The sequence below is a fragment of the Drosophila albomicans genome, chromosome 2L, assembly GCF_009650485.2.
Source record: "Drosophila albomicans strain 15112-1751.03 chromosome 2L, ASM965048v2, whole genome shotgun sequence".
In the NCBI taxonomy this organism is placed as follows: domain Eukaryota; kingdom Metazoa; phylum Arthropoda; class Insecta; order Diptera; family Drosophilidae; genus Drosophila; species Drosophila albomicans.
Genome location: NC_047628.2, coordinates 15,817,991 through 15,832,383, shown reverse-complemented (window position 1 = coordinate 15,832,383; position 14,393 = coordinate 15,817,991). Strand labels below are relative to the sequence as shown.

At 34.5% G+C, this 14,393-nt stretch overlaps 2 protein-coding genes across 2 annotated transcripts; both read right to left on the bottom strand.

Annotated features, from left to right (window-relative positions):
* Positions 1 to 802: 802 nt before the first annotated feature.
* Positions 803 to 1,939, bottom strand: LOC117564922 (uncharacterized). The gene is made up of 3 exons (XM_034243876.2): positions 1,184 to 1,939; positions 1,071 to 1,127; positions 803 to 1,014 (listed from the first exon to the last, which is right to left on the bottom strand). Exons 1-3 carry the CDS (start codon positions 1,644 to 1,646, stop codon positions 803 to 805), a joined length of 732 nt encoding a protein of 243 aa, XP_034099767.1. The 5' UTR covers positions 1,647 to 1,939.
* Positions 1,940 to 3,076: 1,137 nt separating this feature from the next.
* Positions 3,077 to 4,263, bottom strand: LOC117564921 (ficolin-1-A-like). Its single transcript, XM_034243875.2, has 4 exons — positions 4,176 to 4,263; positions 4,020 to 4,061; positions 3,252 to 3,918; positions 3,077 to 3,196 (listed from the first exon to the last, which is right to left on the bottom strand). Exons 3-4 carry the CDS (start codon positions 3,785 to 3,787, stop codon positions 3,112 to 3,114), a joined length of 621 nt encoding a protein of 206 aa, XP_034099766.1. The 5' UTR covers positions 3,788 to 3,918; positions 4,020 to 4,061; positions 4,176 to 4,263; the 3' UTR covers positions 3,077 to 3,111.
* Between the last annotated feature and the right edge of the window lie 10,130 nt (positions 4,264 to 14,393).

The following is a 14,393-nucleotide window of genomic DNA, read 5'->3' as shown; positions in this document are numbered from 1 at the left end:
TATGATGGTAAGCGATGAGTGCCAACGTAATGAGATGCCGTCGAGGCAATATAATAGGACGACGGGCATCGTAGGGAAGAGTTGAATTGGCTAGCCGACCGCCAAAATGCAGAAGTCCAAATTGGTCGATGAAAGGCAACAAAGAAGCGATTGAACTCGATTTCTTGACGAAGCCTTTCGAGCAAAATCTTTCTTCACATCACCCCATAAATTTGACAACAGTATCATTCGGCAGTAGCAGCCATGCTCCTTTGTTGATATCTACCACGATAAGGCCTGGATGCTTTATACGATTGCCAAGTTTAAACACAAATGCATATACGCGCTGCATTGAGACAAATGTGTTAAATTACTTGCACCGTAGAGTGATAACATCATAAGGAGACGTGGCAATCATGACCTTCCCACGCATTTCCAACGTTGATACCTCTAAGCAGCGCTGTGAGGACCATTCATCTCGATTTCCAACAAGAAACTCAGGTCCATGGAAACCATATCTTGGACTCTGCTAAACATTCTGGAGTTGTATTTCTGGAGAGTACGTCGGCAGGTTAACAGCCGTGGGAACATGTCCTGAATGGACGCTATGCGATTTTACGCAAAAACGTTGAACTTGTATGGATTATCCTTAATTCATGAGAGAACACCGATGAATCGCTCCAGCAAAAGAACTCATCATCAGAAAACCCATGTTTCTAACATCATGGATGTCACTGCCGAACCATCGAACACAACCAAAAGCTCTTATTAAAGTCTTCTTCTTCGAATCATCGCTGAATGACCAATGCAATCGCATTTCACATTAGTTTAGTTCTATCTCATAAGTACCCTGTCTCGTAATGTTCAAACACGAGGTGGGCAGAGAAATTGTCTGCTTCTGGCATTCCTTTAAGTCAAGTTCCTTGGTCTGAAGATCTTTCTTAAATGTGTCTTCTAAGTTAATACAATGCTTCCATTTTTGCAGTGATTTATTCAGCTGGTTACTCCTGTTAATACATCGTTTTTCACAGTTACCTGTAGTTGGAAAAAATTTTAATTTCTATTCAAATTCGTTGCTCAATATTGCATACTTAGCTCGCCTTGAGTTAATTCCGTCTCCTTCTTTTCATTCTGAATATCTCTGTTTTCTAGTTTGTAAATAAAATTCAATTATTGACTTCCATTAACTGCAGTTGCAACTTACTATTTTTATTTTTCGACTTCCATTCTATTATTTCGACTTTAGTTTTGTTGATAATAGTATTCTGGGATATTATGGTTGATTGCAAGCTTTTGATTTTCTCTTTGTAATCGAATATATCCTGCTTAGCTTTGCTGGTTTTATATACTTGTATATCCAGAAGATTTGATTTATCTGCTAACTGAGCTTCTTGGCATGCGATTATCTCATCTTTTTGTTTCAGTTTGATTTCGATATTGTTATTATTTTCGCTATGCGTTTGAAGTTTTTGGATACCACGTAATATGGTTGAAATGGTTTGAGTTTTATTCTCTCCTCGACACTGTGCTAATTGATATTCCAAATTTGATATCACTGAAAGTGCATTAGTTGTTGAATTAAATTCGCTTTCTGTTGGTTGTGAGCACACTGTCGATATCTCGACAATTGTAAGGAATACAACAAATAATTGTATTCTCTTTTCCATAATGATCCAAAGTTGACAAGCGTCTGCCAGTCGTGCCTAATAACAACTAAACTTTGTGCATAGTTCGCCGCCAAGTTGAAGCTAATTTAAATCCATGTATATAGAGGCTGCCTTTAGCTATCAGAACGAATTTTATGACTTGTAACAATCAGCTATAATATAAATAACATATTTTTAGCTAAACGAATCCACAAGTTCCGGTAGCTAATCATTAAACGTGCTTTAAAATTTAAGCTTCAGAGCAGAAACAAATGTTTCTAGAAATAAAAAAAACCTTGGAAATTCATTCATATGCCTTTTAGTTGGGAATCTAGAAAGCAAAGCAAACGCTTTGACAATAAGCAACATCAAATCGAAGGAATAAAATGAATGTAAGAATCAACTTAATAATTTTTGATACATAATTTTGTTTATATGGGTAATTTCTGAAAATGCTTAATAAATGTCTTCAGAATGATTGTTTAAGATGTAAATTTGGAAATCGATGTAATATATTTCAGTTTTATTTTTGTTTTACTTACGTGACCCCAACAACATTATTCTGACGTATTAATTTTCTATTTATCTATTTTCACCCACAGTTACTCCCGAGTTGCACATTTTGAGCCACTTATTGGCCTCTAATTGCTGTTGGCTTTTGGCTCAATGTTAAGAAAAATATTGGCGGTTTCGAATGAACAGCGGACATTATGATTCATCGAGCGCGAAATTTGCATTGAATGCAGACAGAGTATTAGGATTATGTTCCACCGCCAAGAAGATTATACATTAATTAATTTGCTATCGATTGCCGTATTAATGGTCTTGTTTGTCTTGCTTCCATTCGGCTGTATCTAAGAGGATGCACAAATAGTAGAGAAGGCAGCAATATTTAAAATATAATTGCATATTGAATACAGGTGGAAAGTTAAGCACACAATTTTAACAAATTCAACGAATAATTTGGGACACTTACATATGTACATATGTGTGTTTATTCATTTTCTCAAAGTTAATCCAAGACTCACAACAGAAAGTTGCATAACATCAATTCCAACTAAATTTTGTGATAGCCAAGTTGAAGCGAAATTGAATCACATTTTCACATATAGAATCAACCAAATGTTTTTTTGCTAAGTACCTGATCAACTAATAGCTATCAGCAATATTTTAATGATACGCAAAATCTTTGAAATCAGTCGTATGATTATAACAAGAATTTATATGTTGGTATTAGTATTTTTTATATGGTATATGTATATTCAATGAGAATACAATTCGATATCCAATGTGTTGGAATGAGTTACAAGCAGTGATCTTCACAAATGAATTAATGTAAATATGTTTGATTCAAGTGGAAAAGAAACAAATTCATGGATTTTAATTGATTTATTGTTTCTTTTATTGATTTCTTATTCAGGAAAAGACATTTTCGAAAAAAAGATAACAAATAAGATAATATATTTGTCTAGTATTTAGTTGAGGCTTATTCATATGGCCGAATCCTTATAATTGAGGTGGTTGCAGGATTGTCACTCCAGCGTAGATAACCATATAGAGCATTTAAATTACTAAAAGATAATTAAATTTAATTTTTTAATTAATTTAACGTGAAAACAAACTCACCTATATCCACAATTTTCTGGATACCACCAGCCTCCCATACCATTTCCGCTGCAATTATCCCTATTGTTTCTATCGTATGTTGAAAATTTCTGATTTTCATTCCAAAATAAACCATTATAGACGCCATCATGGTTTCCTATTGATTTCAATTCATAGAGAGATTCAGCATTTCCAACCCTGAAGTTATCATATTTTGTCCCCAATGTACGCTTTGGCACTGTGACAGAAAAAAGTGCCTCGTGTCTTTTTGAGTTGGTAATAAGATGCAGATTTTCCAATCCAATAAAAAACTCTCCTTGCCTGCTTGGGTCTTCAAATCCATTCACATATTCCGTCCAGTTTCTGTTAAAATCTAGTTTTCCATTAATTCGTCGCTGTATGATTATCCAACCATCATTATCGCATAGCACATTTAAAGGATTTCCATTAGAAAGTTGTATCTCTTGAAGGCCAGCTTTCAAGCCTATACAAGAAGTTGGAAGATTTCTTGAGGGCGTAGTTGATTGAGGTTTACATTCATTTAATTCATCTTCCATAGAATTTAGTTTCTTTATAATTGCATCTTTTAAAGAAATACATTTAGACAACTCGTGTTGTGAATCAGTCAGATTCGTTTGTAGTGCTTTTGATCTCTTGTAAAAGTATTCATAGCTGATTTTATAATGATCTATAGTTGAGAAAAGTGTAGATTTTATCATGAATAAATTTGTATTGTTTAATTCATATTTCGTAAAGGGTAAAAAATATTCGTTATTTTTAGTTGCATACCTAGATCATCTTGAGTAAAGTTCACTTTTATTTGGCATTGGTCTAGTAAAGATATAAAATAAAAGTATGAGTTAATTAAAGAAATATAAACACATACTTAAGTAAAGAAGAATTTTATGATTGATTTATTCAAATTCATTATTTAATGATGCATACTTAGCTCCACTTTGAGTGAATTCCTCTCCTCTTCAGCTTCTTTCCGCCATTCCTTAATAGTTGAATCTTTGTTAGAGCAATCCGCTTTTTGTATATAAGACAAAAGTTTTTTTTTGGATAGGTTTATTAATATTAATAATATTGTATGTCGTACTTAGCTGCTCCTGAATTGATTTCCTTTCTTGTTCCACCTTTTGAACGTCCAGGATGTTCTTTTGGCGTTGATCTAGCAAAGCTCATAGAACTAATAACACTTCATTGAATTTAATATGCTTCAAATATTACCTACCCAACAATTTCTGATTATTTTCAGCTTTCAATATCAACTCTTGAATAGTCATAATGTTTTTAATAGACTCATTTTTTATTGATTCCAAATTCCCTTGACACGATTCTTTAAAAGAAGATATAATATGGAAATTGTCATCTAGAAATGATCTTCTTACCTAATCTTATTTGAGCGTTTTGATATTTTTTATAGTTTTCATCCGTTGAATTGGCTAAATTCTTGTTATTCGATAGGGATTTATCTGGAAATTAAGTGAAGTTAAGAAGCCCGTTCTATTTTTTGTTGTACAGAACTTACTTAGTTGAATTTTAAGCTCTTTTATTTCGTTAGTTTGTTTATTCGCTTCTGATTTCAGCTGTGTGATTTCCTGCTGTGATTTGTTATTGTAAGACGGGCAAGTTAATCGTAGTTGTGGGGTTGTAGCTCTCGGATTAACTAGTTTGTAAAGTATTTTTATTATTGAATTGCATTCAATATATTATATTCTAAACTTACTCTTCTCCGACTTAATTTTGATATTTCAGCATTATTCTTATTGATAGTTAACTCCAAATTTGCAATTGTTTTATTGTTCTTATTGACGATTGTTTTGAAAGCTGTTATAGTTGATTCCAAGTTTGATATATCAGCATTATTCTTGTTAACTGTATAGTATTTAGATTCTAGATTTGCCTTCAACCATGATATTTCAGCATTTTTCTTCTTGACACTTTCTTTGCAAATCGTTATATTCGACTCCAACTTTAATATTTGAGCAATGTTTTTAACAATAGTATTATTCTGAGATCCGATAATTGATTGCAAATTCGATATCTGAGCGTTGTTGTTATTGATAGTATTATTGTAAGATGATATAGTTTCTTGCAATATCTTTATTTCAAGTTCTTTTTCTTTTAGTTTGTCTTTGTAATCGTCAATTTCTTGATGAGCTTTAACGGTTTCATTTTTTTGAATTTCCAAGAGACTTGTTTTATCTGCTATCGAAACTCTTTGAATAGAAATAATCTCATAATTTTGTTTTAATATAAGTTCATTATCTTTATACGACTGAATTTGTGATCGACATTGCTTTAATTGATCATCCGAATTGGGGTTTTCACTAACAGGTTTAATCCATTTTGGTCTCCCTTCCATTTCGTTCATCAATTTTTTTTTATACTCGTCAGAGAAATTAGTGGATTGTATAAATTTCCACAAATCTCCATTATCATTTGATTGTAAGCACACAGTCCATGGCACAATTATGAAAAACAACGCGAATAACTTGAGACACTTTTCTATAATCATTTCCTTAAGAAGAAACTAAAATGCACATCCGTTTACCACTTGAGACAAAAAATTACTAAATTTTGTGAATAACTTATAGTCGAGATGAAATAAAATTGTGTGAAGTAAGCAACCAAGTGTTATCAGTGTTTAGTGAACCAAATAGTATGATTGGATTTTGTTTATATATAACATTTTTTTGTTTTGCAGAATATGATAATACGCTTTCCGTCCATATTCATAATAATTTTTGCACATATGCGTTAGTTGGTGACTTGACGAAATATTTGTATAATTATTTAGGGTAGTTTAACATAAGTTAAATATTTATAACTTTTTGCCTGCAGAAAATGTATGTAGCAGGCAGAAGGAGGCGTCTTCGATCCAACAAAGTATATATATTTTCTTGATCAGCGTCAACAGCCGATACAAAGTAGCCATGTCAGTCTGTCCGTCCGTCTAAACACATAGATCTCAGAGACTATAAGAGAGATAAATAGTTGTTTAAGAAATACGTTTGTACGACAAAAAATGGCAATGATTGACAATCTGCTAAATCGCCATCTATGGTATGTTTGGAATTTAGTAATATTATGATAATTTGTTATATATATCTCACAGTCGAGCACACTAAATTGCAGAGAAAATATATAGAAATATTGAAACTCATATCATATTGAAACTGATATCAACAATGCAGTCGCTGACAATACTTGGTGATTAACCTTTGGATAAATCTCCTTTTAATCGCCACATACTCGTCGTAGATACAATTGTATCTTGGCTGGGCTATCAGCGCAATTGTCGGATGATTAATTAAGCAAATAATGCGCAGCAGACACCTTGAATGTGCCACGCCTTGTATGAATAAATGAATGACTGCATGAATAATTGATACGAGCAGCCGCAAAGCATATGGCAAATGGCTTCAAAATGTACAATCATCTCTGCCGTTCGTCTTATCGCCGCCCCGTCTCCAACCTAAGACGACATTAACAATGTTATTGTTATTGTTGTTGCTGTGGCGTCCGTCTGCGTGCTTGGCCTGTGATTCATTTCGTGTGGTATAGAATTTTGTATGTACAATTTATCTGAATGTTGGGATTAGCCAGACTTGTGTCCAGACTCGAGACTCAACGCACCCACAAAATCCTTTTCGGCCACTTGACTCATTAGGCAAGCATTGATATGGCCAGCATCAACATCAACTTCATCATCAACATCATCATCGTCATCACTATCATCGTCATTATCATTGTCAGCGGTAGCATCTTTTGCTGGTCGCATGATTTGCATTAATTTGGCGAAATGCTGTCGATGAACGGACGCGTCCGATACGCGCTGACATGGCACCGCAGATCCGATCCGTTGGCCCATTAATTAGCCCACGCCATGACAACGCATAATAAATTACCAATTCATTTGAGCTTTCGCATGCTCTCATTCCCGTTCACGCCAGTTGTCTCATCTGATTTGCTTTCGCTCTGGCCAAATCCCAAAAAAAATCCCCAATCGTCTCCACTCCCCCCACTCAAAACTTCTGAGCTTCGATCGGTTGACCATGTCCAACAAGTAAACTGCATTTCACACGAATACCGACTTCAAGTTTGCGCTCATGATGCTGCAAAATCTCTTTATTATTAGCATTCGCTGATTGAAATGAATTTGAATGTAGTTGTGTTGACTTAAAGGTATTCTCATTGGCAGACTAATGAGACATTCTATTGCTTGTAAAGCTTTAATTAAACATATTTTTAGAGAAAGCTTTGCCCAGAAACATCAATGTATAGTATTTATTGCGAGCAATTAGGAAAGCTACAGTCAAGTGTGCTCGTGTGTGAGATACACGCTATACATTGTGAATAAAACAAAACAGTACGGTATTAATGTTTAAATATACCAAATTAATATTCTGTGAAAATACTAAAAATATTCAAAATGTTTCATAGAGGCCGAAATATATCAGATTGACAACCAAAAAGCCATTTTAAATATACCAAATTAATATACCACAAAAATACTAACAATACACAAAAGTTTATATAAATGGGTGCGGAATGTACCAGATGGTAAGCCAAAGTATCTTAAAATATACTAAATTATATATACCACAAAAATACTAAAGTATACCGATTTCCATATTTGGTATATCAATAGAGTAATACATTCAAAATATACTACAGAGTGTAAAATAAACCATATGGTCAGCCAAAGCAACTTGAATATACCAAATTAATATACATCAAAAATACTAAAAATGTACCAAGGGCTATATTTGGTATATTGATATAGTACCACAATAAAAACAAAACAGTGTGGTATTTATTATAAATGAAACCAAATTAATATACCACAAAAATAGTAAAAATATACCGAAAGCTGTATTAGTAGTACATTAGAAATATATCGTAGAGTGCAAAATATACCAGATTGTAAATTTAACATTTTTTTAAAAAATTTCAATTTGAATTTCCCTATACTCTGAATTGACTTGATTGTTTCATTGCAAACACAAGTTTCACCTTTTATGAAGCCATCAAATTTTATCTGACACTATTTTCAATGTTTATTTGCTTATCAAATTGTATCTACTCATCTGTCGTTTTGTATTTCACACTTTTCCACCAACAAACTTTCAATTCAAAACAGATTTTGTAGCCGAAGAAAAAAAAAAAACTGTTTCAAACGAAAAACGCCAAAGTTCTTGTCAAGTCAATTGATAATTTTAGCATTGACAGACTTATTGGGCATATCGGTATCAAAACAGCGACAACAACAAAAACAATGTCTGTGTGGTCCCAATGTGTGCATGCAAATGAGTACACACACATACGAACACGAGCACACACACACACAGAGATACAGCACGCTCAGCCGAAATTTAATTTATGCGACGGCAATTAAACATGCATCATTTACAGACGTTGTGGCAGCTACAACAACAGCGGCTGCGGCAGCGGAGGCGGCAACAACGACACATGCGGCAGACGGATCTCCACACAGATCTGTCAACACTGAGTTTCAGTTTCAGTTTCAGTTTGAGCATCAGTTTTAGTTTTGTTTTGGGGTAAAATACGCGGAAACCCGAAGCGACATCATCTTGACACTGTCCAAACGCATCATTTGTCAATATTAACTTTAATTAGCCAAATTTTTCGATGCCAGCCTATTTATGCACTTTGCTTATTGTTGCTCCCGCTACAATTTGTATTATTAACTTTCAGCGCCCAGTTTGCTCAGTTTCCTCATTGTGGGCAGCCGCTAAAGATCGTTTATTTTCATTTCGATTTGCAGACAGAATTTGTAAACTCGTCTGATTTATTAAGTTACAAATTTACTTCCAGATAGAGTGTTAAAGTTCAAACTGCAGCCTGGTTCAGCAATAATTCTTTTGCATCTTGTGAAGAAATGCATTATAAATTAAAAAGAAAAAAGTACTAGATTCCCAGCAGATAAATTATTTAACATACTTGTTTCATTTGAATAAATAAACAATAAGTTAAAGTTGTTGTAAATTCATTACAAATTTTCTATTCGTTTCTCCTCAAACTGTCTTCATTTGTTTTTCAAACTTGTCGATAAATAATTGTTCTCAATTAAATGTATCCGAAGTTAGAATTACATAAAAATCATGATCGATTGCGCAACTAAAAATGCAGCGCAACGAAACGCGTAACGCATACGCCCCATTAACCCTTTCAACAAAATGCATAAATTTCATTTTTCATGCTTATGTTGTTTTATGTGTCAGAGACACCAGCCGAAAACAGAAAATAATCAAAAAGTTTAGACTGCCAAACGTGCTGATACCCTGTTTTCAGACAGACAATTTATTTCGTGAAAATTTTTTAGTAGATTTGCATTCTCACGATCATACCTAAAATATATATTTATATAATATTTGATTATTTAATACGTTAAGCATAGAAAAGAAAGAAAATGTTTTTGTTTTTAAAAACTTTTAGTCATATTTTTCAGTCTCAAACTATATATGTTAAGGGTTGTTATTTTTAAAGTATTTTAAGGTAATTTTTCTTAGTATTAATATTAGATGTTTGGTTTATTACACCCTTTAGTCACATGCATATTTGCAGGGTATTCAAAAAAAAAAAAGAGCCAAGAGTTGGACTGACTTAAAAAAAGGCATTTGCAATTGACACTCGAATGCATTTTTAATTGTTGTTTTAATATTTTGCCCAATTATCACTTCATTTATCCTGAGACGAACGCAACGGAAGGCACTTCAAAGGCTGCTGTGTGTTTGCTAATGTGCTTGATATTTGGGTGATCGCCCATAGCATAAATCATAAATACCAAAAAGGGGCGCGCTCAGCACACTTAAAGCAAACACGAAAAACAGGAAAAAAAATACAAAAATTTGAAATTTGAAATCGAAAAGTAAAGAAAATATTTGGACTCGACAACATTTTGCCAAGTGGGTGGCAACTGAATTAATTTGCGGCCTCTTAAAGCGCTCTTCCCCCGGCTCTAACTTTCTGCGTTTCATCAATTTTCTTCTTTCTTCTTTTCATCGTCGTCGTCGTCGTCATCGTTGTTGTTGCTTTTAATGTTTGCGTGTCGAGCAGACGCAAAATAAATAAACTTTAAGTACTTTTCGAAATTGCTGTTGGCCGTTGTGTAATCTTAAGTAGTGCGCCATGCACTCAACCAGCACTCACACGCACACTCATATTCATATTCACATTTACATTCACATTTACCAAGAGACAGCGCAGCATGTTGACATATTAATGCAATTAGTTTAGGGCGCACTTCGTGCTAATTTTATAGTCCCACTCTCTCACTCTCCCTCTCTCTCTCTCTCTACCGTATTTACATAATTCATATTTGTGTCGCCTTCGCCCTCCGAAATGTAACGCTCCTTTGACACAACCCTCTGCAGTTAATGGGGGAAGAGAAAAGTCGAACAGCAACTCCAAATGCAACTTCAACTGCATTGCCAGCTGTTTGTGCACTCAAATTTACGAGTTTCGCGTCCAAATTGTTGCCACGCATTGACATTGTTAATGAAAACAAAATAGCATTAAAACTACTCGAAAAGCTTGGCATCGGGTTAAGTTCAACAAGACTTGTCGTAGATTCCTCATTTTGCTTTGATTTTCGTGTTAGTTTTCAATTGAACATGACAATAAAATTGCTAAGAAAAGCTTTTACATTTTGGGGGCAACGTTGTTACCAAATTAGATTTACGAGATTTTAGAATTTTAATGCAACTTATTTTCAAAAGGAAAATATGATGGAAATTTATAAAATGAAATTACAAATGAAAATACCATTTTGAAAATGAAGTTATTTAAAAATTTTCAATAGTAAAAGACTAAAATGGCTTTGCCTCCAAATTGAATACTTCCTTACCTAAATGAAAAATTTAATGATTAATTTTAATTAAGTCTTGCCTAATAAAATCGTATCAGACAAACTTGTTAAACAATTACAGAAATGCTGTTGTATGGAAAGGAAGGGTTAGCAGTTTTGGGGGTCTTAGTAGCTTTGTCTGGAAATCTGGTATTTTTTATAAAATGTTATAGTTTGAATTTAGTACTATATTAATATACCAAAAATCGTATTTGGTATAATTTTAGTATATTGCGGTAGATTTATTTGGTATATTTTGGGAATAATACCACACACATAACAGTCTCGACTGTAGCTTTCTTACTTGTTTAACTTCATATTTCATAAACTTCATTTCGATTGTTAATACCTTTTATTTTTTCGATATTTGAAGCCAAAGCGAATTCAGTTCATAATGCAACCAAAGCATAGCAGAGGTCACCAAAATTCATACAAAACACAATGTTCGTTCGTTTTCGAAAGTGTTCCAATTTCTATTGTTTAGCTAAACACAATTTACACAACTCGCATCGTTGCAATTATCCTGCGCAGTTTGTTATTTTTTGATTATATGAACGATCCCCGCGCCTTTTGCACCTTTTTGGCACCGCCGTGCCAAACCAAATTACATGGCAGCCAACAAAAGGTCCTCACCAAGTTTAGCTATAATTTATGGCAGCAAAAAAAAAAATAGATGCACAAAAAAAGGAGGAACAAAAAAGAAACCCAACTACAAATGGGATATGCCAGCCCATTTCCGTTGCGCAGAAGGCTAATCAACATTTCGAACCCCGAGAGTTGCGTTGATGAACTGAACCACCCGGAGAGAGGACTCTTCACATCCTCCTCACTCATCTCATCTCATTTCGCTTCGTTTCGTTTCGTTTTGATTCGAACGTATATCGTGCTGTGCGACGGGTTGTAATCCCAGCTGTAAATATGCCGCGGATCGATCTTAAATCATGTTTCTATTTATGTTGTCACAAAAGATTTGCGTTTGTTTTCCTTTCTGTTCTTTTTTTAGTATTTTATGAACCAGTTTCTGGAGATTGAGCTTGGCTCAAAGATGGAAGTGTGGCTAAGCTGGCTTTAGTGCAACACGAGTCAAACCCAACGCCCGCTGCATCCCTCTTGCCTCTAGTTCTCAAGGGTTGTTTGTTACTATTATTTCTGCTTCTTTTTTATAGCCTCTATAAGTCCATCGATCATCTGTTTTAATTAGCAGCAACAGCAGCAGCAGCAGCGTGTCGATGGCATTCACAAACTATCAATTTCACTTGGACACCCTTCAGCAAAAATGCTATTTACATAAGTCCAAATGACATGTGACGAATCTGAAGTGCCACAATTCGAGTTTCAATTTCACTTACTCATCGCCTCTCTTTCTCATTTTGGGGCGTGGCCACACGCAAACACACACGCACACACTTGGAGACAGTGAAAGACACTTAGCTATGGATATGGTTTATCATATCTGTTGACGATGTTGTGACTCTTCCATCCCTGAAGGGTTTCTTTTGGGACAGCTGTGAACTGCATTTGATAAATGCGAAGCCAATGGAACTGAGCGATAACTGAAGAGCACACGAAGGCACACTCTCAATCGGAATCTCAAATACAAAAGACTGAAGACTCACAGGAAGCGGCTGATGATGTTAACAACAACTCTTTGGGTTTCACTCGCTACACTTGCTAAGAGAGCATGTCGAATTGATTAAACAGATTGACATTGGCAGAAAGTTTTGTACTAAAGCTATTTAGCATTTGCGGTTAATAAAATAATTGTGCTATAAATACAATACAACTAAAATCAAATTTAAATTGGGTTTTTCACTATTTTCTTTTTTTATATTTCCTTTTTTCACTTCCTCATTAATATTACTCATTTATTTATTAAACTTAACTTTAAGTTAGGGTATTTAAAATATAATTTTATGGGTCTACACTTCACTCACTTCTGCAGATGATTCATCGCATCGCTCAACGTACATTTCATCATTGTTTATTTGTACTTTTGTTGTACGCAAAGGTGCTCAAAGGATTAGGCTGTCATAGCCTCAAGTTCCATGCGATGAGTGTTCGAGTTTGTTCCCTCGTCTTGGATTTGTTTTTTTTTTTTTTTGTGTTTTTCGTGTTGTATTTGAAAATCTTGGTTTCATAAGTAATTATTGAACGTATTGTTGGACTGTTGTTCAATGGTTTTTCGAATGAGTTTTCAATTAATTTGTGTGGGTAACCCGAATATTGTTTTGTTTCGCATCTTTCAGAGAGTTCCGTTCTCCGCCCCCCCTTCTTCCCTCCTCCATTCTCTCAGACACTCTTTTATGGTCTGTTGCTGTTAGACTCCTGTTGCTGTTGCTATTGCTGCTGCTGCTGCTGTTATTGCATTTTGTAAAGTAAACATGCCAAGTGCTGCTGTCGCCCATTGCCACCCACAAATTACACACGGACACAGATAGACATTGAGTGAAAGAGAGACACGCACACACACAGCTGCAGATTATGCAAATATTTACTTTGCGTTGATGAGGCTGATGAACAGGACGCCGCAGTCATAGTCGCAGCCGATGACGATGACGATGCCGTTGCCGATGCCGTTGTTGCCGTTGTTGCCATTTGTGGCAATGTGTCCATTGATGAAGCCACTCGGCACAAAGGGGGTAAAAACGCAAAAAGTGCTGCACAAATAATGTCATACGGTTGCCTCATTTGCTTTGCCAACTAACCCCCAACTGCCCCTCTTCCCCCTCCCCATATGATATCTTCTTATTTGCCATCTCGCCCTCTACATTTTACACATGGCAAATCTCTCACATCTCGCAGTCAACCTGCAGCTGCCCGTTGGCAACCCCTTGGCAACCTGCTGACTGCATTTCTTTCTGAGTTCCATTTTTTTTATTGTACCCTTTAAGCAAACAACTGAGCTAAAGGAGTATTTGTTTGGTCCAAGAAGTTCAAGTAGTCGAATAAATCATATAAGACTACGCTTTTTACATTTTAGAATGTTGTGCATAAACATTTTTGTTTTTACTTGAAGAGTTTTAAATATAGGATTATTAAACATTTTTATTATATTTAAAATTTATGTATCCTAAAACATTATTGTCAAATATGCAATAGAAATTTCTACAAATTGTACCTAATTTATATTTTAAAAAAAGATTCTTATTTTAGGAATTTTGCATGATATTTAATTTTTATATATAAAGCATTTGAAAATTTGAAATTTGAATTGTTTTTTTTTTTTGGAAATTTATTCAGCAATAAATATTCTTTTCAAAAATTTGTCACAAGTTTCTACAAATTGT